Source organism: Apus apus, chromosome 4, assembly GCF_020740795.1.
Source record: "Apus apus isolate bApuApu2 chromosome 4, bApuApu2.pri.cur, whole genome shotgun sequence".
In the NCBI taxonomy this organism is placed as follows: Eukaryota; Metazoa; Chordata; class Aves; order Apodiformes; family Apodidae; genus Apus; species Apus apus.
In genome coordinates, this window is record NC_067285.1 from 70,030,601 (window position 1) to 70,056,588 (window position 25,988).

Genomic DNA, 25,988 nt, shown 5'->3' on the forward strand with positions numbered 1-25,988 from the left:
GCACCTGCCTTTCTCTGAATTTCATAGGTCATTTCTGATCCAGCTCACATAGACCTTCCGTGGTTTTTTTTGGTGTTCATAGACCATGACCTCTCACAGCTTTCAGGCGACAAGATTCATGATCCTGCTTAAGCTCTGAAGCTTCTTAAGATGTGCCTGTCTTGCAGCTATGAAGAAACCCAGGCCAGATGAAGTTTGTGGCATTAAAAGCTTTGCGTCAGAAAAAAAAAAAAAAAAAAAAAAAAGGGAATTGAAGTCAACTTGAAACTTACCTAATTGTAGTAGGCCTAGAATATTATTTTCGATCTGTACTCAGGGTGGAAATAGTTTTAGCAACATTGATGATAAATCTCACTCTGGGCTGGATGGTGTCTTCCCATCTTCTTGTACTACCTCGGAGCATTCAGTGTTAGACTTGAGGTTGAGCTGTCCTCATGCAAAAAGTACAGAGTAGACTGCAGCAGCACAGAGACACAGAAGACAAATAGCTCAGCTTATCTGTCACCAGAACTGTTGCTTCCATGTAGGATTGGACAAAATCACCCTGTAAGTAGGGATCAGGTAGTTCTGGATCTAAGCAAGGCAGAGATGAGGACAAAGGAGAGCTGGAGGATGAAGTCTCAGTTGTCCTGCACAGTGTGTAGTTTAGAAACATTGCTGTATTCTTGTGCTGCCAAGCTCTTGAGTCGCAATCTCTGTGATTAATTGTTTCTGCCATCTCTGGATGGTGAGGAGATTCTGTACTAGCTTAGTAAGATTTTATAGGACTCATGTCTCATCTGGCTAGAGCAATGCCACACATGTGGGCATGAAACCATTGGTTCTAAGGCAGCTGCAGTCACACACACACACACACACAATCACCACGGCTGGAAAAGGCCTTTAAGATCATCGAGTCCAGCCTGTGACCTGACACCACCACATCAGCTAGACCAGGGCACTAAGTGCCACATCCAGGCAGCATTTCCCCCCTGCAGGACATTCTCGTGGTAGCACAATGCACCATTTCTCTCCTCTGAAGTTGCTGCTCCAGCTGCTGGGCTGTTCAGCATCCTGAACAGGGAGCAAGGGCCTGTGCTGGCTGCCAACTTTTTGGTGACACCTAGTTTGTCAGATGATCTATCTCAGAAGGGATCTGGAACAGCTTTAGTGGTAAAACATCTGTTGTATTTATAAACCTGCACTGATGCTTGAAGAGGTTTGAAAAATTGTATATGCCATTTTTAGATGAAGTTTGTCAACCTGGTTTATATCATACACTTCGTGTCGGATCATAAACATCCTATACATTATAAAATAATAAGCATCGTCACACAGCATATCTATCTTTGCACAATGTCAGGGATCAAGGTTATAGATAAAATGGCAGGAGATGAAAAGAATATTTCCACTTCTATTGAAGGTTCAGTGGTCAGTATATTTGGATAATGCCCTTTAAGTAATAAACAGTTGTTTGGTCAGTGGCTCAAGTAATTACTGCCTAATTTTTCTTTTTTATTGTTATAATCTGGTTCTTTTGCCTATCTAACTACAGAATTTCATGATTTTTTTTTTTTTTTTTTTTTCTGAATGATTCAGGTGGTATCAGACTGATGAGTACTTTAAACTGGAGCTTACAAGCTGATTAGAAGAACCTCCCAATAAGCATGCTGAGAATGAAGGCATCTGGTCTTCTTCCTCTGGCAAAAACTCTAGTGGTATCAGATGGATTTTTTCTGCTGGTGATGTTTTGATGGGAGCTGGTTGCTAATTACGAATTTGGAGCCAGGAGTGCTGTGGGAGAGGGCTTGTTGGAGTTTACATCCACACCAGCAGTTAGTTCTGTGCTGTAGAAGAGCTGTAGTGCAACTCTTCTGGCCCAAGGACCAAACGTCCACATTAATGTATTTTTGAGGTGTTGGCCTAGCTCTGGTCTGATCCCACTCACTCCACTAGTGGCTTGAGAGCCTGGGGTGTGCTGCTGGAGAGCTGCTCCAGATTTGGTTACAACCCAAAGGAATCCTGTGTGGGCTCTGAGGCAACACTGTGCTCTGCTGGGGAGAGCTGCTGAGCTGAACTCCAAATTGGTGTAGACACAGCTGTTATGTGTCTGGTCTTAGGTGTTGAATAAGGAAATGGAGACCGCAGGAACAGGCTCTTGGAGGAAGAGGCAATACTAGTTCTGACTTAGTGTTAGTATTCTTAATGGCCCTTGATTTTAGCTATTTTTAAAAAATCTTTTGATGTTGTTGACTTGGCTTCCAATACAGGAGAAAATTAGGAAGCTATTTCTGGGGCTATAACAGAAGGAAAAAAGGGAACCAACATTAGATTAAAAGGGTAAGATGCCAGAAATGCTAATGCAACTCTCTCCCTAGGATAGGTCCAGATATTTTGAGTTAGCCTACAATGAGTAGCCACTAGATTCAAGAAGTGTTTCATGAACAGTCTCAGTTGGAGCATGTGCTGCCAAACTAAGGGCTTGATACTAATTGAACTGTTATGGAGAGTGTGTCAACATAAAGGGCGTAATAAGTAGACTGTAAATAAAAACTCCCTGAACAGTTTCTTAGACGACGTGTTTACTACAGGCTCATTTTTGAAATGTTGTTGCTTAAATTAACAGATTTCTGCTTACTGAGCTATGTTGTTCAGATGCCTCATAAGCAGTATCAGTTCCTATAAACCTAAGCAGACTTTTCACAAAATAGAAGTCTTTAGAGCACTAACACAATTACCTTTGTAAAGTTGTTTTATTGAAGGGGAAAAGCCTTATAAAAAAGTAATTTTTAAGTACCATGTTAATTTTTCTATTTAATGTGACAGGCTATAATATGTTGACTTTGTAGCAAATAATTTTTTTTTCTTGATCTGGGATGAAGGAAGCTATAAATGTGGTTTGCTTAACAGGTTCAAGTTATTCTGCATTGATTTGAACATAGGATAGTGTTGGAACTGCACTATCAGCTGGGAAACTTCTCAATTCTGGCTACGCACATTTTGCTCCTAGTCATATTGGCTGCTTAGAGTGCACTTAAACACAGCTTGAACTGATTTGGATTTTAGTTCTCCTCTTCTGTCATTTCACTCTTGTATCCTGACTTGTATTGCTGCCCTCCAGCGTGATGTAACTCAGAAATCTCTCATTCTCCCGCAATGTCAGGCCAGCGCCTTTGCTCTTTGAAAACATGCTGTTGCAATTTCTGTAAATCATGGGAAAAAAAATTATGTAATCTTGAAAGCTACTACTCTGTTCCCTGCATTAAATATTGACATTTCTACCCTTCTATTTCCATCTTCTCTCAGAAGTAGTTCAGCCCAGTCTGATGTACCTTCTGTCACCAGGGGGGCTAAGTGTCTTGGCCTGTGTTCTCACAACAGTGTTTTAGGAGAGGATAGTCTTTGTTTTTACATAAATACCAAAATGATCATAGCTTTTACATGTCAGTGCTTGTTGCCATTTTTTTCCCCTTAATCATGAACTCAATGAACAGATTTTTGCAATTTGTAGCTGCTCAGTCATTTTGTATGGCTTTTTAATCTCTAGAGGCCAGATGGAAGCATGATCTTTCAGCACTGCTTGTTCTGCATAATGTAGGGATTAGAACTACATTTGAATAGCACCTAGTCATGGATGTGTAAACATATCAAGATTTTTCTTTTCCATCCATTATTTTTCTCTTCTACTGGTTTGGTTTTCTTTAATGAAAGTTTTCTACAGGGAAAACTGGCACCAACAAGTAAAAGCTGTGCCCTGACAGAAGAGTCTTACACAGAAGGAAGAAATGATTTTGGTCAAGGAGATCTGAGAGAGAAACTGACACTCAAGTGGTAAGTGTGAGACAGCTGATGACTTACCTTAGTTTCAGGACACTGACAGAACTGCTGTTGGACTGATCTGGAATGATGTGTTTGATTTTCCTCTTCTGCAGAAGCTTCATTTCAATTTATCCTACAATCCTAACTCTGATTTTAGTTGCATTTATGGATTTATTCTCTGCTTTCAGAGTGCAATCAATGGATTGAAATCCATAAATAATAAACATCAAGTTTCAATTTAAGATGCAGTAACAAGATGCTATGAGAAGTTTTGTGTACTTGAGCAGCTTTTTATAGCTAAGTCCGTCCAGAGTCAAATCCTGACACATTCTTAGGATAGGAACCTCATGGCTTTCCCGCATGTTTGTCGAAGCCCATGTAACAAATCCTGTGTGGCAACTGAAGGAGAGGACACTTGTGCACCTGTTTGTGGAAGGGTTACATAAAAAGTCCTGCGACATATTTTAGCATCTACCAGTAAGCTGAGCAACTTGACCTGCTTTACCCTTCACAAGATACATGATATTAAATTAACAACAAAAATAGGAAAAAAAAAAAGACATACTAACATGAAAAAACACATTTTATTGCACTTAAGTTATAAGAAAATAAAATTTCTAAGTGAATCAAACCATAGACACAATCCCTTTAAAGGTTGTTTTCCTCCATCATGTCAGGTTGTTACATAACTAAAATTAACCAACTGGAATCTGATTGTTTTAAATCAGACTATAAATTAAAACAAAAAAAAAAACAAAAAAAAAAAAAAGGAGGAAAAAAAGATCGCCTAGGATACAGTGTTAAACCACTTTCACAGTTCAGCTTGAGTTGTGGCTCTTGGAGAACGAGGCAAACCATTTGACTCTTCCGTTTCTCATTTTGTTTGCATGTGACATCTTTACAAAAACTTACGTTTTTGCTCTGTCAGTTCCTCCCAGCAATAACTGTAACAGTTGTTTGTTGTTTTTTCTCAAATACTGTAAAACACTAAGACTGACTTTATTTTCATTTTTGTATTTTATAATATTTTTTAAAAATTTTGTCAGTTTTTTAATGTATAGTCATTCCATTCACCACAGCCCTCACAAAGAAAAATTTCCCCACAGAACAGGCTGCAATAGCTTTGTTCTAAGGAATGTGTTTTAATTTTTGCCCAGAAAAAAGAAAATAAGCTTTGCACACACACTCAATTCTTTATTTGCAGGCAAACTTCACTCTTAATTGTCTGAAACTCTTCCACTCTCAGCCTCTTAGAGGCACAGTTGGCTCAAGTTTCAGTGGCAAAAAGTCTTTTTCTGTAACCAAACTAGAGCAAATTTGGAATTCAGTCTGGGACTAAAACGTCACAGCAGAAAAAAAAATAAAAAAAAATAATTTGCTTTTCTTTCTTTCATTTAGCAGCATAAATAAGTTTGGCCACTGGGAATACAGTACAGGGGTGGGACAACAATCCCATAATTGAAGACCTACTTCTAGCACCAGCATTGCGAATTAAATCCATCAGAGGACTCTCAAAACCCAGGACAACTTGCCACCTCAGAGCAACTTATGCTTTGAAGAGTGTAGATGGAAGCAACAGTAAATAGATTAAACAGAGGCTAATACTGTGATTGACATTGGCAATGGTTGGCAAAAAAAAGAGGAAAAAAAGAAAAAAAAAGAAAAAGCTCTGATAAAACTGTACAAAACAATTCACAGTAATATTTTAGCTTTTCCACACCAGGAATGGACTCTTGGTTTGTTTGTTTGTTTTGTTTCATTGCAGATGCTTTCTAGTTTTTCAAAGTCAACCAGTGACTGCTCGTAGAGGTTGGAAGGGACCTCTGGAGGTTGTCCAGTCCAACCCCCTGCTCAGAGCAGGGCTAAGGGACAGCGCGTTGCTCGGAGGGGCTGCCGGGACCCAGGGTGGCCCAGGGGTGCACGAGCAAGCTCGCCTGTGCAGCTTCTTTCAAGATCTTTGTGGTAAAATAACCTGTTAACAAGAACTGTAACAATTTGTTTTTTCCACCTCCAAATTGCTCAAGGGGCAGTTGGAGGAAAGTAAAGAAATAAATTGCACCTGGTTTCATTTCAAAAGTCGTATTTTTGCAAAGCTGCCCCGGTCAAAAGTGTAGCCTTTTTATGTGACGAGACAGCAAATGCCTCTCTTGTCAGTTATAGTTTGTCATCTTTGTCTTCTCCTTCGTAGTCTGTAGGTCTTTAGGATCTGTTGCCCCAAGCCAACATCCTGCACCACCAAGGACAAGGGATTTTTTTTTCCTTTTTCTTTTTTTTTCTTTTTTTTTTTTTTTTTTTCAGGGGGAGGGAAAGGAGAACATCGTCTACACGTTTGGACAAATGCATCTTTCTGCCCTTCACTTCATATCCACGTCAAAGTCCAACACCAGCAGCTTTGTTTCCTCAGTCCCGTTGCGGCTCCCAACCGCACACACCAGCTTTGTGTTAGAAGCTCTGATCCGCCACACGACGCCTCCGCTGCCCCCGCTCTCCAATGTGACTAGATTTCGGATAAATTCACCCGTTTTCAAGTCCCAAAGTTTTACAGTTCCATCATCTGAGCTGGTAATTACAAAGTTCTTGTTGAACTGTAAACAGGTCACAGCACTCTGATGCTTGTTGGGACCTGTAACAGCAAACCAAAACATTTTTATTTGTCATTAGAAAGCAATGTCAGTCAGCACTGCGCACAGAATGAATACCCAGCATTTTCATACAGCTGTTTCTGCCTGTGAGATGTGTTCACCCAGTGTTTGTGCATTAACAGGCACAGAAGCCTTGCTGTGTTTTCAATAAGTGAATGCAGGTATAGAAATTTTCCCCAAGATTTCCTTTGTCATTACAAGGATCTTCTTTTGTTCTGTACAGGGCAAGTGTGCACTTGGACATTCATGAAAATGAACTTAACCATCCAGAATGAGGTGACCGCTGTAAGTGTTGATCTTCCAGTCCCTTTGAAGTGTTATTATGAGATTACTCTATCAGTAAATATTGACAGTTGTATATTGACATATAAATATGTACTGTTAAAGCAGCAGAGTCTGCTTTACAGGGAAATGTAATTTTCTGCTCCAGCCAGTGATGCTGCATATGATTTATGGGAATGATAGAAGACCTTTTTTGTGGGGCAAAACACAACAATGTGTTTGTGTGCATAATGCCTGAGTGGCAGTTGTCAAATGGAAACAAAAATCTTTCTTCTTAATGAAATAAAGAAAACATCTTCCACTCATTTCTCTTGATTTATTGCAACAGACAGTGTACTTTGCCTCCCAATCCAATTAATCAGTAGGCTTTGAAACATTCAAGTGACCCCTAAATAAGTACGTTGACTGACTGTTCAGAGATGTCATTTCTACATATTTCTGTGGCTTATTAGGCTAATACACGCGCAGCAAATTGCTATCAGTCCAGACCATCTGCCTTTCATAATAGGCAAGTGATTTGAATAGATTAGATTAAATACATTCTATTCTTCTAATTCAGAGAAAGATCATACAGCTGTCATCAGAAAAATATTTAAGTTGTAAGTGGTCTGTGCTTGTTTATTTCTATGTGATGATTTAATGTTTTGTTTGTTTGTGGTTTGTTGGGTTTTTTTATATAGGATCTGCAGCAGAGATTACTGCAGGCAGCTTGATTTACATGAAGGTAGTGTCAGCTCACCTTGCAATGTCTGTAAACATTGTCCTGTTTTAATGTCCCAGATTTTGACTGTAGAATCGGCATTCCCAGACACGAGGATATTGTCCTTGAGTTCCATTCCACTTGTGAGAGACTGGTGGCCTGTGAGCGTGTGAATGCAGTTGCCTGTCTCCACATCCCAAACTCGGATGGAAGTGTCGAGAGATCCACTCACCACATGGATACCATCAAACTACAAGAAAGGTAAATCTATTACAAACAATTGTATTAGCATCTAATGAAGAAGGCTATTAATCAAGCATTTAATTCACTAAATGCAACATTAGATACTATATATATTCGGCAACTGTGTTACATGGTAAGAGTTCAGTCTAGGTAGAAATGGCCATGTTTGATGTAAGACCAGGAGATTCATGGTCAGTGTAATTTCCTGTGATAGTCATGGGCTGTGAGGCACACAGGTTGAGTTGAAAGACTTGGAACCACTGGTCTTTTAAATGTAGCACAACTCCTTTAAACACAACAGAATCCTGACTATACTGCAGCATGCAACAGTTAGAAAATTTAGTTTTTCCTAATAAAGATATTGACAAGCCAAACCTGCTTTTCACCAAGTCAAAGGAACTTGAAGCTGGAGAAGGACAACAACATCAATCCAGAACCTTTACACAAAAGCTAAAACATAGGGAAATGGAAGGAACAAAACTAAAAAAAAAGCTGGGTTTAGCCATTTTTATAATCATAATTGCTTGCAGTAAGTAGTAACTTCCTTGTCCTTAAACGGAAAGGCATACAGGCTAACGTGGATGTCCATGGGTTTTTCTGGGTATGTATTATATATAAAATAAAAATATGTAGAACATGAATATGTAGAGAAACCAGCTAAGAGACGAGTTACTTTTGACCAAGGGGAGAGAGCATGTACAGAATATAAAGGTGGAAAGTAACTTGAGTGTTAGTGACAATGACATAAGACTCCAGAATTCTCAAAAAAGGAAGGGAAAAGTGCAGGAGAATAAAACCAGTGGGCTTCAAGGAGGAATACTTCAGTTCAGACTTCCTCCCCATGAAGCTTTTATGTATCTGTTCTTTGAGGGGAAAAAGAGTTCAGAAGAGTTGGCACTTTCTTAAAGACACAAACTATCCTTGTGTGAAGGAAAGTTGGGAAGTGTAGTAAATTACCAACACACACTTGGCTAAAGCACAAGGAATTGTACAGAAAGTAGAAACTAGATCAATCGAGGTGTTTAAAAGAGCACACTGGGACAATATCAGAAAGGCAAGGCACAGAACAAGATAAAACTAGCAAGAACTGTTAAGGATGATAAAACTTTTTTCTGTTAAAGAAAATAACAACAAAAGGAAGACCAAAATAAAAAAGCTCATTTATGCTCATTGGGAAGGAAACACCAAGTGAGGCCAGCTATTTAACTTTTTGCTTCAATCCTCAGCCATCTGAGTGTAGGCTCACAGCACTGCCACCGCTGACAACCCAGCACAAGCTTTTGTTAGAGTGAGAAAAAACCCCACCTAAGGCAAGTTGTTTTAAGAAAATCTCAGAGACATCTGCTACTATCTTTGAGAGCTCATGGAAGACAGACAAGGTTTTCTTTATTGCAGGAGATGATGATGTGAGATGGGGAACAATGGATTGGTCAGCCTGACTTGCATTTCCAGAACAAGACTCAATCTGGCTGTAAGCCCGTAGCAACGCAGTAAGTAGCAGCACACATACATTTGTAGGAAAATTACCTTAACTAAGATGATTTTTTTTTCTGTGCCAGAGAAAAAGGCCATGTGAAAACAGAAGATGTCTTGGTTGTATTTTCACAAAGAGAGAGACAAATTTGAGGCAGGGATACTACCCCATTCAGAACTTTGTTCATAGCATTATTAGAGATAGCAGAAAGAGTTCCCGGGGTGGGGTCTGGCATTTAGTATTTTCATTAGGATCTGGGTGATCTTTGAAATCGCAGAACTGACCCAAGGCAAAGAGTGTAAAAGTCAACAGAAAATTGTGAAGATCTGAGCTTGGCAGGGAATGAATGAAGGTAGCCTGGGAGAATGTAGGGCTGGGCAGGAGTCTTTGTTACAGAGAGGGCAATCCTACATTCCTTGTCCATGTGGACTGACTGGTATCTAATAATGGCAAAGAAAGAACCCAATTAAGGGAACTCATCTATCTGAGACTGCTTCTTTTTTATATAACCTGCAGAAAACTAACAACTCTACAGTCAAACATGGTTGAGCACGGCACCTAGGGTCAAAAGAATACAGAGAGCAACTGGCAAATACAGACTGTTTATCTGCTGTATGCATTGCATTGCTGGCAAAAAGACTACAAAAAGGCATAAAAAATAACTTTTCACTTCTAGTGAAAACTCTTCACTTCTGGTAAGATTTTGACTGGAATTTGCATCCTATTTTGGGCACCCTCTTTCAAAAGAGGCTGGGAACTAATTTGAGTTCAGATGAAAGGACAAGGAAGGTTATATAACGAAGCAGACCTGGGTGGAAACACTACAGAGTATTTTTCTTTCTTTAACAGAACTCAACTAGATTGATGAAACAAATTTGAATTATTTCCTGCAGATTAGTTTCATTCCATATACATATTCAGAAAGACAGCTTTAAGGCTGGACATCAAGACAAACTTTACTCTGATATTGCTATAGTCAAACAGACAATGGTTTGTATTGGTGGCTGAGCTGTTATCCAAGAATCTGTGGATTACTTCAAATGCACCTAAGAAAGAGTAAGAAAACACAGCATGGTCACTAGTCTTCAACTTCTGCATGAGGATCTTTGGAAAATGTTAGGGAGTCTACAAATGGGGAAATACTGAGGTATAATAGAAAATGGAGCGGGGGTGGGCAGGACAGGCTTGGTATTCAGCCTGATTATTCAATGTAGGGGAGTTCTGCTGGTTGGGGCTATTTCAGGGCAAAGGGCAGGACCTCACCACGCAATTTTAAAGAATCTTTCTGCCTTATCACTGTAAGCACCTGTAGCCTCCTGCCCCTTGAAATTTTTTTTTCAAAACGCCAAGTTTAATTTACAGGGTGTAAATCAGTGTGTAACATAACTCAATTATTTGGTCCATTCTTATTACTGTATCAGAGCATGACATGAATATTCATAACACAAATGAAGACCCACTGGTGAAGATAAGGCAGAATAACACATACTGTTCCCAAACTGCCCTACATGAAATACACCCTTCAGAATATTTTCAAGAGATAGGGAAGTAGTGCAGCATTTTTAACTTGCTTGCTGCTTGTCTAGAGAATAGTCCTCAGCATCTGAAAGCAGGAGAAGGGCTGGAGATTTCTGAAGAGTTTTACTACATATTTTGGGAAAGGAAACCAAGTAGGTAGTTTGTTCATGTTTAATCTATTATGGTGAGATACACCCTATGAAAGATGCACTTCATGAAAAATGTCTCTAGCACGGAGCTTCACTTTCTGATCCACAAACCATAGTAGTTACACAACAAATGCAATTTCCCGACTTTGTTAATTGCCTTTTCAAGTCCTGCCAGATTGTGGTGAGAACAGGCACAAGCACGAAATTAATTTATCTTGCCTTTCAATGCCTGGCAGTGATACTTTGACTCCATGAATGAACAAGATGATCTGTTGGGTTGGTAAAGGTAAGAACTGTCAACCCGAGGTCTGTGTGCATCTTTGCCAACTTAGTTCTGATGAGCCATCGGGTGACTGGTAGGCAATAGAGCTGTGCCACAGAGCAGGACCAGAATAACCTGAATCTACAAGAACGTCTCTGTCGACAAAGCCTCACAGTTGTAGATCTGGCCCCTACTCAGAGAAGAGGAAGAAGAAGGCTGGAGGTTTACATCAGAACATTAAAATTTTAGGTTCAGCTTTACTGTGAATTACAGTTTTCAACTGGAAGATGGGACTGCAAAGTAAGGATAAAATGATCTGCACAATTCAGAACATCAGTCCAGTGAGGTTTCTGGCAGACTGTCAATTACTATATAATCTGATTTATTTAAAACTGTAAGTTTAGAATTTCTTTGGGGAAACCAAAACCAGCTCCGAAATACATGAAAGATATAAAAAAAAACCCAACCCAACAACCAAGCAAACAAGTCAGCAACCTGCTCAAGTACATTGCTTGCTGGTATAAAGATTTGGGTTTTATTGTACAGGGTGCTTAAAAAAAAAAAAGCTTGTCTAAAAAAAGTCTGTTTCCAAATTAAGACAACTACTGTAGCAGCATGAAAGAGGGGATCATCACAAATGCCTCTATATTCTCATGGCCTGTACAAGTCTGGAGTAGGTACCCATAATTTAATAAACAAGATGAAATAAACTGACTTTAAATGTTACTTAAGGAAACTAAAGCAGCAGATGAAAATCACATACCTGTAAGGAGTAGACTCTGTTAGTATGCCCTTGCAGTGTGTGCAGACAGGTCTCTGTCTCTGGATCCCACACTTTGACCATAAAATCATATGCACCACTTACAACCCTTCTGCCATCATACTGAACGCACCGAACTGCAGCTACGTGGCCCATCAGAACGTGTAAACACTGGCCCGTCTCTATGTCCCAAACTCTCAGTGTAGCATCTCGAGAACCACTGACCACTCTGGAGGAACAAGAAAACCCCTCCTGTACTTAGCATTGGATATAGAAGTATTAAAACAATTAGACTCGGGTATATATCAGTTATGAGTTTCCATTTGGGACATAAGATAGCATTAGTCCACTAGCCAACAAAGATCTGGTTTGGTATGACATGGGTTGCAAATGACTTGAGTGTTTTCCTTCCTTGCTCTACTCACCTCCTCAGGATCTATTTGACATAATCAGCAATCAGTATTTAAAAAGGCATTTCATTCCTGAACAGCAAAATGATACCATGAGAAATGATGTGGACTGTCTATGAAAGCTTATGAATATGCTGAACTCAAGCCAGAGCTATGAGCATTTTGTTCTAATGACTAAGTTAACTAATTATAACGCTTAAACAAAGAAGACCTTTGTAAGTTTTAGTAAATGAACAGTTGTTCTGTTCTTAAAAGCCTTTTTAGGCAAGGGCAGAAATAAGAAGGAATTAGTGTTAATGGAATTGATAAAGAAAAAAACCTCATCATTCTTCAAAAAAGAAGAAATGCAACCAACAGGCACTCTGTCAACAGCTCCATACTGTAGCCAAGTAAAAGAGCTTTGCCAATGTTTGTTGTATCAAGGCATGGTTTACTATTGCAGAAACTATGATATAATCAGTTAAAATTTAAATAAGATACTGCACTGACGAAACATTAAAAGTCATTCTGTAAAATGAGTAAACATTTGTAGCACTGACAAAACGGAGAAATTATTCAGAGTGTGGGAGACTGGAGAACTGGTTCTGAAATAACACAGACTGTAACTTTCTAAAGTACATGACTCAGTTTTCTGTTAATTAGTATTCTTACGCATTTGCTTCTATTAATCATCTCCTCCTTTGTGTTGATTTACGTGGTTTAGTGGGAATGCTTTGCCTGGTTTGTATTTCACTTAGTGTTGGATGAGGTACCCAAGTGTACATGACAAGCCAGACGGGCTGTGGCTTCAGACAAAGCCTCACCTTTTCTCATGGAGATGCATGCAGCGCACCGTGGAGGTGTGTCCATACAAGGTATGTATACATTCTCCAGTCTCAGCATTCCAGACTTTCAACGTTCGGTCTGTAGATCCACTGATGATGATATTGTCCCTCATCTGTGATGACCAGACTCCACCCGTGTGCCCAACCAGCGTTCTCAAACACTGAAAAGAATTATTTTGCTTAGTTATCCCTTTGACAGAGTTGGATGGAAACTTAAGAGAAAGTAATCTAAGAGGTAACAGTAATCTTTCCTAGCAAGAAGCCAGAAGAGCCCTGGAGACTGCTCTGTGATTCAACTATAACATCCCACCTTTTAGAAAATACTCACCACATTTCTCTCTCTGTTGTTGGTACTTCGACTATAAGGAATTTTCCCTATGATCTTCCCCTTGATGATAAGCTAAGCTGTCTTTCCAAATTTCTCAATGCAGAACATGTTTTGCAGCCTTTGAGTAATTTTCCTGGCATTTTTGAGTCACTGCAGGTTTCCCAACAGCTTTTTGAAGCATAAGTGTTAGATCATTTAGTTGTTTTACCACCGATCTATAAACCATGTACTCTTATTTTATTTTTCTGTTTGTTTATCCAAGAAACATTGCATCCTGTAAGTTGTAGCTACAGCATCAATACTGCAAAATCACGTTTCAAACCTTTTGCAGACTTTACTGTTGCCCAGGAGGGAATCCCACACCACTTAAGCACAGCCTACCTTCTTTGATCCCAAATGTATGACATGATTTCTCACTGTGTAGACACAGCGTTTGCTCACACCTACTTCTATAAAACCTCCTTTGCTCTGGAGCAATGAGTTGCCTCCATCTCCCAGCCTGCACTCCTTACAAGTAATGACCATATATATGCTGTCTCACCAGGCAGCAATAAGTGCTAATTAGCACAAAGAAGAAGATAGCCTTGCAAGACCCCTCTAGAAAGATACTCCATGACAATTCTGTATTTACATTAACAACATGATCTCTGTAATTACCCACTTTCTAACCCATTTAAACATGTGCCATGTTGATTTTTGCATTGCTCTATTATTTTCAGTCGTGTCATGGGGATACAGTCTTGCAGTGCACACAGCCATCTACTTCTGCACTATGATTTTTATCAGTCAAACCTGTAACTGCATGAGAAAGAGGTCAAGACAGTTTGATGATCTCTTTTTCTGTAATCTGATACTAAGTGGCATTAATTGCCATGGCCTTCCTTTAACTGTTAATTGACTCCTCTAGACGTAGTCCAATTTTTTTAATCTGATATAATGTATCTTAAATACCCAGTCTTTCAGTTTACTCCATTTAAATATTTACACATTTTAGCTTTCTGACCATCCTTTGGCTCTTGTCATTGTGCTCGTGCCGTCTGAAAAAACACCAATTTTCCCTCTCAGGTTACTTTAGAAAAAAAGAAAAATCAAACACAGACTATCTGGATCAACTGTAATAAGAAAAACTGTAACTTTGGTAGTTGTTTAACATCCTTGTGAGTTTCTGCTGAAATGAAGTGTTATCACTGCATGTTGCATTTCCATCACTTGAATTTTCTCCCAAAGTAAGTATTTTTCCAGCATCATTGACAGTATACTAACTTCTGTTGTTAATCCTGTTCTTTTTCAATTCATAGCTGTTACTTACTTTTACAGATCCCTTCCCCCCTTTTTGTTTTTAAATTTCAGCCTCTTTGCTCATATTTTAAGAAATTATCCTTCTAAAGCAGTAAGAACACAGAATCCTTATTTTGGGCTTTACATCTGTCAAGGGAATTATTTAGTCATATGCATTTGCACAAACCAACCTTTAGGGTACTTTTAATTTTATTCTTCAGCATCAGAGTAAGCATCAGGGCTGATACAGCAACTCTTCCATCTTTCATACACAGTCCTGGCTCTCTTAAAGGTTTTGGGTAAATAGTGACACCAGGATTTGTATTTACTTTCAAAAATTACTGAACAGGAATTGTTAAGTCATGCTACTATGATCAATTTTATATATTTAAAGGAACATATTGCTTTGAGAGAGGGATATGTACAAAGGAAGTATTTCTGTGTTTAGGCTCCCCTGTTCAATTAAAAAAAGGTAAATCTCAATATGGGTTCCTTCATTAGACAGTTTGTTATAGGGAAGCCAGCAGAGGCAGGGTGAGGCTCCCTATTGCTTTTAAGTTTATTCTTCTCCAGAGTAGTATTTACAGTCCCATCAAGGATCATACAGGCATGCAAAGACAAATGCTTAATACATTCAGCTTCAACATTATAAAGTGGATACCTTTTACATCTTAAAATATGCTATCCTCAATAGCTGTCCTGTTGTTCACCTAACAATATAATTTAAAAAAAGCTAAGTACACACAACACTAGTCTAGAAGGGAAAAAGTACTGTTTCCCTGAGGTCTTTTCTGTATCCTTGGAGCATGGGCCATCAGTCATCTTAAAACAAAAAATCTGGGTGCTGAGTAGCTGCGATGTTCTAACATGAGTGAAATGTTCAGTACTGTCTTTTTGACTGCACATACTGTTTTGCTTCTCTAAGCCAAAATTAAATTATTGAAGCTTATTAAATTCCTGCCTGAGCTGGATCTAATTTAATAGGAAATATTTAAACCTAAAGCAAATTACCTTTTTTTTTTTTTTTTGGTGGCTCAGCGATATAGTAGCTTAGAGAGAAAAACAAACTCTGCATTTAAAATGAGAGCTAGTAAAATGAACACCCCATTACAGTAACTTGAAAACAACAGAGAGAATGCTAGAAGACAAGTGAGAAAGGGAGATCCAGAGGCCTAAGAGCAGCCTGTATTAGGCTTTAAGAAAGATAAAGTAACTTATCTGTCCAAATTCTTTAGAATCTATGTCACAAACTCCACAAGATTAGCAGAATTACCAAGAGAGCAGGGATATATGCCAATGCCAACATGTGCAGCATGGCAATCTCACATCAAGGTGACTTGTTTTGAACTGGACTAGTTGCTGTGTAGGAAAAGATGACTCAAGTGTTTGGTGCACCAGACGGCACCAGGACCACCCTGCAGTGCACTCCAGTGGCACAGCAGAATTTTTGACATACCAGTGCTCTACGTGTAGCTCATTTCCTAAGGAATTCAGCAAAACAACTGGCTCACCTTGCCTGTAACCGCTGACCACACTTTCAGGGTGTTGTCATCAGAGCCGCTCACGATTCGATTCCCGCAGAACTGAAGGCAGGTGATCACGTGGTCATCATGGCCTTTGAGCACCTGACGATAAAGAACATGAAAACGTACAGGCACAATTTAATGCAGGAGATTAGAGAGAAGCAGGAGAAACAAAGTGCTCTTCTGATTCATACATTATACAATGTTAGAGTTGCTTCAATAATAATACGGCCCTTTAATCCCATGTGTCAAGTCTAATTTACTGCCAGCTGGGACCAAAGAAGGTATTTTCCTTCTTCCATGGAGTGGTGCTGTATTGCTTAGCAAGCGCTCTACAGCTACTGGAAGCCTCCTGAAACTACCAGGAAAAATCACTAATAAGAGTAGGCTGAATCAGAAACGGAATCAGAATTACTCAATTCCTCTGCAGTTATTCCATGTTTTTGTTCTTTAGTTGAGTTACTTTTACCTTTTAAGAGTTGTTTCAATCTTGAACAAAGGAGGGGGAGCTGTATTATTTGCTGCGTATTTGTATTTTAGTGGTCAAGCCGGACTACATCTTTTTTTTCATTACCAACCAAGCACTGTAATAATCTATTAAATGCCAGGCAGCATCCAAGTAAAAAAAAATAGAAAACCATTAACTTGATTAAATACTAACAAAGCAGTAATTTAATGTGCTTTAAATTTGGATTGGAATGCTGCTTTATAGAGGTGGGATTTTCAATGCTTGATTTGGGAAAAACTACAAATCAGTCTAATTCACTTCAATACAGCAAAAAAATCCTTGTCAGAATACACAGGATGAGGAATTTTTTATTTAAGATATCTGAACGCTTTTCAACATGTTCATCGAAATGAAATGGGCATTTGGATAATGCCTGAGGCTGTAATTTTAATAATAATTCCAAGATAACTTGATGTGGCGTATCAAGGCAAGAAATACAGAGCTGTTGCCAGAGATGTGCAGAAGTCACAGCCAAATAAACAGCAGGATGTAGCCATAGGTTTTCTATGGGAATGTTTTTGTTCTTGTTTTTATTATTTTGTTGTACAGTAATCCAGAAAACAGGCAAATGGCCTTAAAACCTTAAAGGCTAGGATATGGATATGGATATGGGTTTCCTTCATGTTTCTGACTGCTTGTTCAATACCAAGTTTGATTAGACACTTGCTATTTTATTTCACAAAAGGCTTGAAGTATTGCTTTGTGTCTTCATATTGGAAAACATGCATTGGTAACATATCAATGTCATTAAAGAATTTATTTTTTTAAAAAAAACAGCAACAAAATCTTAAGACAGAATGAAGTTATTGTCTTGTGCTGCTCAATTTAGAAGAGTATGTATAAAGGATGACATGATCACAGAATAGTTGTGGAGTATTTTTATGTTGCAACATGGCCCAGCTCTCCAAATAAGTACAGATATGTATTTTAATATAAGCACTTCCAATCTGTCTCAAAGAGACTGGCATATTTATAGGAATTCACTAAATTGTACAGAAATTTTTAGAACAGCAGTGAAAGAATTCTGCTGTATGAAGAATCCCACTTGGATTTGCTAGTACGGTGCTCAGAATTTAAATAAGACCTAAAACACAAATTATTTTTTGCTGTACCAATACATCGCTATTTGTGCATGGATAATCTGGCTTGTCTGAAGGAAAAAACCAAGCTACAAGTTGATCCTGCTTTGCTGATGGCACCAAGCACACAGCTCAGAAACTTACCTTAGGCGATTTAAGTTCTCCTCGCCGCCAGTTGGTATCAATCCTGTGTTGTCTAATGTAGGCGCTCTTCCACGGGCTGTGTATAAAGCCTGGTTTTATTACTTTCCTCCTCTTGATATGCAGTGGTTCATCAATCCCTAAAACGAGTTTTAAAGAAAGGGGGGAGGGGGAGAGATGAGGCCACCCCAAAGAAAACAACTTGTCTCGCTCCAAAGCCTTTATAGTGACGTCTGACTTAAATGCTGCATTGACAAGATTATTTCTCCTTCTTACTTTCAACAGGTATGTACCACATACCTCAAAGCATCACTAGCAGTAAATATCAAGTCACCCAAATTGCCTTCATAAAACTTTAAGCTTACTATGTAAACGAATGGCACTTTTTACAACAGCAACATTTTGACCATTACATCCATCTTTTTGCTCAGCCTTACCCTCCTCTTTGCACTTCTCTCTCCAGAGAAGATTATCTTCAGCCAGAATTCTCCAGTAACGGCATGTCTGGGCTGCCTGCAGAAGGTCCCTGGGTTCCAGGAATGACAGCACATACAGTGCGAGCTGTAAAAAAGAAAGTGTATTTTCTGCATTGCATTTGAAAGGAAAAGTGAAGTAACCCCTAGTGTCATCACACTTCAGGGGCTGAAATGAAGAAAATTGAAACAATAAATTATTAAACAATCTCAGAAACTTAACAGAGCTACAGTTTCTTCCAGCAGGCACATGTACGTATAACAATCATCTTAAGTAAATCCCTACACATCACATTGGAAATTATTCTCTCATTTCTGAGGGAGTAGATGTCAGCTGAAATAACTATTATCTTTTAAAAATTGTAATCCACATTACTTTGAACCATTAACAGAGTTATTACTAAAATAATTATGTCTACGTTATTTTAGCTAACAAGTATACCAAGTTATTCTGAGAGTTTCACTAAAAAGTACAACACTGACCATGTGAGCAAATGGGACAGTATGTGTAACATCACCCTGTAAGCCTGAAAAGTAAATGCTACGTGCACTTGAGTTCAAAAGCACACTGCAGCTGTGGAGAGTGCACCATACACACTGCTCCTTTCCTGATCAGAATGCAAACACGCTCCTAGGTGTTTTTAAAGCAAGTTTTATGGACTGAGATGCAGAAGGATGGGTATACGTAATTCCCATACTGCATGCAGTGTGTTACAAAAAACATGGGAAATCCCAGTGAGTACCAGAAGATGAACTTTTTCATGTGACAAAATGAAGGGCTATTTATTGGGAGACTTCAGACCTCAGGCGACTGAGCTAAGCCATTTAAGGACCACGATAAACCACCCCAAATCTCTACAAACATCTTCAGATATATTGAAGTCTTAAGTAGGGACAGAGGCATCTAAAACATAGTCCAAAATACAGGGATAGCTATCCTTAAGGGCATGATGAGCAAGTAGAGCTTTTCTACTCAACAGCAACAATGCAGCTACCCAGTCAGCGAAAACTGAAGAGACAGAAAATTCCCTTCTGTGGCTACAAACTCTGTAGGTAGAACAATACTGACAAAAACTGATGCAGAAAACTACTTACATGCCAAAACAGTCAGGTCTTTGTAACTAATAGGATGCAAAAGTTGTCAGGGAAATGAGATAATCCACTTCTACTTCTGCTTGACATATCTTTTTGTGTTTAGGATAATTTATTTATTTTTTAGCTGGAGTTGTGATGTATATAAATAGAATCTGCCCTTCAAAGCAGCACAGACTGAAAATCAGTAAGGAAGTCATAACTGTAGGCTATTGACCTCAGCAGATTTTTGACCTTATTACGTGAGAAACCTTTACTTTCAGTAATCCAGACCAGACAGTGACTGAGCAGGAAATAAAAATTTCAGTATTCCAGAACTGTCTGCATTTTGACTGCACACACACCTTGTTTGCAAACCATCACCTGCATCTCATGCTGCACATGTAAAGCTCTGCATGTGAGAGATCTGTGGCTTAAGTTATGCATTATATCCCCTGTGCACGCCAGGCCGTAACGCTGAGGAACCTTCCTTCTGTCCCTACTCAGGGAGTCAGCATTTAGGATCTGGTGTAAGGCCTTCCATTACAAGAGCAACAGCAGTACATCCCTTCAGAGTTTCTGCCTTAATTTCTGATACATAAAATAATTTCAGAAGTGCTGTTTCCTAACACACACGAGATAGTTCTGCATGTGGCAAGAGACAAATGTGAGAAAGATCCTTTCCATTCTTGCTGGCTGTTCCTTAACTGACAGCAGAATGTTTAAATATCAGATATATACAGATATGGACACGCTAAGATGGTGCTAATTAAAACCTGCAAGCCAACTGATTCTAAAACAGGTTATATATATGGGTGACCGTCCTGGTTTGAGCCTTTTAGACTGTATTTATCTAAATAGTCGTCAAGGGCCAACACAGCCCACAATTGACTTTTTAGGATTAGCAGTGCATAAAAGACTTTGTCTCAGCTCATGGATCTAGTTATAAGAAAACTTCAGCTAGTGAAGATCTGAACTTTGACTCAACTGTGACTACTCTCCACTGTAGTGTTAATAATACCCAATAATAAGTAGTCTCTCACTGCCTTCTTCACTCACATACATGACACTTAACAAAATGTCGGTGGCTGATCTTAGTAAAACTCCTAATCTGTTGGTTTATAGACCTGGTTTTCATAAACAAGTAATTTCAGTAATTATTTCTAAAGTCTCAGCAAGAAAACAGGAGGATTCATTTCAGATTAATTGTCTGACTGCATGTTTCCTCAGGAGGAAAGCACACATTTTCTTGATTTTTCAGCTATTAAGTTACTGTCTTGGCATTGCTGAAAACATTAAGAGAAGCCCCCGTCTCCAAATGATCTTCTTGTTCTGGTTAGGTAATAAAATCACTGCACTGCATCCAACAGCACTGGAGGTCGCTACGGACGTTAATGCGGAGCGACAGCTCGAGAGAGCGCGCTTCCACAGGCCGCTGGCTTTGTCACGGCAGCCCCCTCCCACGGGTGCTGACCCCAGCCACTCATTCCTGCCCCTCAGCTCAGTGTGACACTCCCTACTGCAGCCAGGGCAAGGAGCTGGGGATGGCATCACTGAGGAGAGCTGGGTGAGGAATGATCTTCAAAAGGAGAGGAGATGGTGGAATTAGCTTGATGGTCTTTTTGTTTAACTTGGGTTCATTTTGGTGACAGTGACTGGGGGGTAGGAAGCTAAAATTATTTAAGCCAGCTTCACTGGTGAAGTCAGCCTAGTCTGGTTTCAAGAGGCAAGAACAAACACTAAAAAAAAATATGAAAAAACCCTAAATAGCTTACAATGGAGTCAAGAAACATAAATGAGAAAGAAAGTTTTACCACCAAATAGCGTTATCTTTTTTGTGAAGAAACTGCTAAAACTGAAATCATAACATGATCATTACTTACAGCATAATTAGGTACTGGTTGTACTTAAACTGGTTTTGCCACTAAATCATGTGAAGGCAACTGAGCTGTAAGTTACTGTTATCAATATGGTATTAAATTTCCAGGTCTCACAGATGCCGAAGTGGCAAAGTATCTTTTGTCTTCTCAATATACCAAGTTTTGCTGCCTTCCTCTGCCTCTAAACCAAGGCTGCTTTCCGCCGCTTCTCTAGAAACATGGCAACCACAGAAAGGTCTTACTGAGCTCTGCTCCTCCCCCAGCATCCTTCATCCATTGGTGAAGGTGGCTGCCAGTGTATCAGGAACTACTGATACACTGTAATACTGATGCACTCACATGCACTAAGGTAATACTTGCTGCATAAATTGCTTCCACCCCTTACCAATGCTAACTAGCAAGGGAAGGCAGTGACTCTTCTGACTTGTGAAGATATGACAGACAGTATGTAAAAGGAAAGAGGAGTATCATACATCTAAGTATTCAAAAATAGGATATACACCAGAAAAAATGTCAAGAAACAGAGATGCAGAACAGCCTTCAGGTAGTAAGACCATGAGAAACACAGCAACCAAACACCAGCACCAGAATATCTTTAAGAACTTGCTTTGTAATGCATGATTAACTAAAGACTTACAAAGACTTCAGCCATCATGAAAATTTTCACATGGAAAACCCAACACACAGTACATTTGGCAAAAGAAAAGAAACTTCCCTCCCATTCCAAATAACAAAACTATTTCCAATTCCATAAAATCAATAAAGGTCAGAAGTACTATTTCTAAATGAAGTCAAATACACTCATTTAATAATTATAGCAAACTGCTTTTTAATGTTTCATATCCACCCTCACATCCTAGTTGTGAAGACACCAAGAATTACTCTTCTATGGTGCGCATTTAGTTTCACCCCCTGATATCTAAATCTTAAGATTTTTTTTTAATCTGATACAACATGCTGATTTGCAGTAAAGGGTTTACTGTGAGGTATCTGGTTAATTAGGGTTTGGCTTTATCTTCACTGAGAAGTGCTTTTATGGATCTACTTTTGGTTTTTTGGTAGAGATTTTAGGGCTCAGTTTGTTTAAAAATAAATTCAAATACAATTTAAAAAAAACCCAAAACCACCACTTCAAGCATTAAATAATAATGCTTATACTTACACAATAACGTGCAGAAAGGTCTTGCATCCAGAGGAAATCTTGAGTGCATGAGCTAAAAGCCCAGTCAGCCCAGTTAAGATAGAGAAATGTTTTTAAAGCTACTGGAGTTTTTGTTTAAGGGAGTCATCCAGATTTCCAGGTATCTAAATGCCTACCAAGATATAAAGCCATCTTAATCTGAAATTACAGTTGCTACATTATGGCAGTGTATCAAACTATGGAGCTCTTCAACATCATGAATTGAATGAATGCAGTAATTAGCATGGAAGTTCATAAAAGGTGGCAGCTGATGCACTGCATAGTCCAGTATTAACCTGTTTTTCTCACCTCTTTTGGGAGCAAGGAAATGAAGTCTCTTTGAAACTGGGGCTCTATCACTTGCATCATGTGTTTTACTTGTGTTGGTTCACAACTATCAATCAATTCATCTAAAGCAAGTAATTTCTCTGGTCCACTCCAGCTCTGCAAGACAGAAAAATAATGAGAAAAAACAAACAAACAAAAACAGTAAGCTTAGTTTAATATCCTGGTTTCATTTCCAGCTTAAGTCCCATGGCTTTGCGAAAAAGGTAAGTTAAGTTTCCTTGTCCACCTCTATACAAGCAAAAAAAGACCCTATAAAAAAAGCCCACAAGATAAATGCTCATGTTAATCACACAAAAAAGATAAGCTAATAAACACAAAATATTGAAAATTGCTACATTGATTCATAAGCTAAGAAAGGATTTGTTATACACACATACAGATTAGCAATTAAAAACATAATAATACTTAATAATAATAATTAAAATAATTAAGCTTATTTTGAAGTTGATTAACTCTATGCAGATATTACTGACAATGAAGGGGTTGTAACAGAACATGTTCCCTCTCTTTCTACATTGTGCATTCAAGTGGGTTGATAACTTCTAGCCTTTACGTTTCAACCAGTAGACCTAAAACTTTAAGTGAAACAAGAGGAAAGGAAAAAAAAGAAACTTCCTCTAAAAGTGTATTAGCTTATTGCCTGCTTATTACTACAGTATGTCCCTAAGTGACAATGCTGTAATTTCAGAATCCTGGCTATAAACCAACATGTATTTTGTAAGTATCAATTTACACTTGAATAAACAGGGAATTTTGATTGGTAATTTTCTTACTTCACATTTTTACTAATGGGCACCATAAAATCTGAGGATTTTAATAAGGCACTCATCTGAGAGTGTAGCAGATTAGTTGCATAATTTGTAGAAAAAAAAAATAACTGAATATACTCCACATCTGAAAAGCATGTCTTAAACTCATCTGTGCTCATCAAAGAGTTTTGATTTGTTGCGTAAAAACAATTTAAAGAAAAAAATAATTTCTACAGGAAAAAACAACAGCCACCACTAGCTCATTTAGCAACAGAATTAGAGCATGAATAAAGCCTGCAAGAGGAGAGAAAATGAGATATCACAGTTTTTGAGAGCAGATTCACATTCATATTCTTGAATGTCTTCTAGAGTGACATTTACAAGTAAATTAGCACATACAAATGATAGTACAGTTAATGATAAGAGGCTAACTGACATTAAAAAAAAAAGGCAAGATACCTTACAATTAAGATTTCTGTATTAATCTTGCAATCTTGCACCATTTCTCCCTAATTAAAATGTCAAAATACTTTGAATGTCAAGAAAAGTATCATATACCCACATGATGACCCACCTGACTTGCAGGTGCCCCCACTCCATCAGGGCAGTGCAAACAGCTTTGAGCTGCCTCACCCATGGAGTGACCAAGCAGGCCAAGTGTAGCAGCTTGTTCACCCTGTGACATGTTCCTGCTCTACAGCAAAGTTAGGCAGATACTGGCCAGCCTACCCTAATGGAGGGGAAGGAAGTTCCTATGACCTGAGCCTTTGCCATAATGATGGCAATCCATCGGTAGGACAGTCTAAGCTGGCCAGAAAATATTCCCCATCTGTGTGTGTATGTAGATTGTCCCTACATGAGATGAGGGTTTGTGTGTCTCACATCCACACCTCAGAGTATTAAAAAGAAACAAGACTGTCTCAGCATAAGTTGTTAGCAGAGCAGTTATAAACAGTTTTTATTCTAAATTTCTTTCAATAGAAACATTTGCATCACAGAGCAGTTCTCCGTAAATAATGCACTGAACAACCAGTTTTTCTCACTAACTTTCCTACTGCTGTTTGTTTCATTAACCCAGAGCTTAGCTGGCGTTACGTACAAACGTGTGCAATCTTTAATCCCATCTGTCAGCTGTGTTAAGAATTCAAAAAGGGAAAGTAATACCTGTACTACTTCCTTATAAATTTCCAAGGTCAGTGTACCCTGAATTTGTAAGCAGCTATATTTAGTAACTTAGAACAACTCAGCCTGAAGAGCATTGTTTTTTGCTGGGGCAAACATTGCTAGCAGTTACAAACATGTTATTGATTAATACATTCACTGTACAGTATCTTCACCTGTAACTGTCTCACACTTAGACACATCTGGTTTTAAAATGTAATACAGATCTGTACAGAAAAGGGAAAAGATTAAAGAATGGGAAAGAGATGCTAATGAATAAAAGCAGTATCCTCTTTCATCTGTCCATTTGTTGTTAGAGGATGGCTATGGGCAGCTTCCTAAGGCTTTGTTTAAGCAATCAGCTGCTACAAAATGTTTTCTCTAGGACATTGTCCCCTTAGTCTTTCACTTAAGCAAACAAACCTCCAGCTACAGTTGGTAAGGGGTCTCTGAGGGAAACGTTTGGCATGGAAAATTGGGATGAAGCCTTGCCAGATGAATGCAACTGTTCACATTAATGAAGGCAAGACTAGCAAATTGCTGTTTCTGGGCCCCAAAGCTTGATCTGTCTGCAGAAATCTGCAGGTAGCACATGGAGCAGAGAGGGCACAAAATAAATTTGTGGCTTTGATGAGAAACAATAGTGAACAAATGTTGCAGAATAGGGGGAAAACAAAAAAAAAAAACAGAAAGAATAACTTAAGTTGAATTTCAAAGTAAAATTAAAATCAATCTTTTATCATGAGCAGGGGTTCCCCTAGGAAAAGTAACATCAGGATTCATTCACATACCCCTTGGAAAGCCAGCAGGGACTGCTGATACTGCTCTTTGAATGATCTGAGATTCCTAAACAAATATCCAGCCTCTTCCCTCCCATTTCCCCAGGAGGTGTTAGTGTGTCACACCAGGCCTTCTGACTGGTTAATACCATTTCCTCATGCAGTAATGGAGTTGCTGCAACCATGGAACTACCTACCCAAAAGCCATCCCTTCATTTTCTCTTTTCCTATTATGTTTAAAAGTCTTTCCTTTCTTTTTTGGGCACCTGATCCAGATTTATAATCAATATAAACAGCTTTGTTGCTTTTACAATGTTCACCTCATCCCTCCTGTCTGACCTGCTTCCTCTCTTTTTACCATCTTCTGTTTCTGTACTTCTACTCTTCCACGATCCTTTCTGTTGCACAGCTCTCATCTGCTACCTCCC

At 38.8% G+C, this 25,988-nt stretch overlaps 1 protein-coding gene across 5 annotated transcripts in view; it reads right to left on the minus strand.

Annotated features, from left to right (window-relative positions):
* Positions 1-4,363: 4,363 nt before the first annotated feature.
* FBXW7 (F-box and WD repeat domain containing 7) overlaps positions 4,364-25,988 on the minus strand; it is a 187,633-nt gene continuing 166,008 nt past the window's right edge. For all 5 annotated transcript variants that reach the window (XM_051616956.1, XM_051616957.1, XM_051616955.1 and 2 more), the window contains 8 exons: positions 22,833-22,967; positions 18,357-18,480; positions 17,923-18,059; positions 16,180-16,293; positions 13,042-13,223; positions 11,832-12,057; positions 7,462-7,672; positions 4,364-6,421 (listed from right to left, as the gene is read on the minus strand). In XM_051616956.1, the coding sequence (XP_051472916.1) occupies positions 6,153-6,421; positions 7,462-7,672; positions 11,832-12,057; positions 13,042-13,223; positions 16,180-16,293; positions 17,923-18,059; positions 18,357-18,480; positions 22,833-22,967 (1,398 nt within the window). In that variant the 3' untranslated portion in view covers positions 4,364-6,152. The remainder of the gene's footprint in view (positions 6,422-7,461; positions 7,673-11,831; positions 12,058-13,041; positions 13,224-16,179; positions 16,294-17,922; positions 18,060-18,356; positions 18,481-22,832; positions 22,968-25,988) is intronic.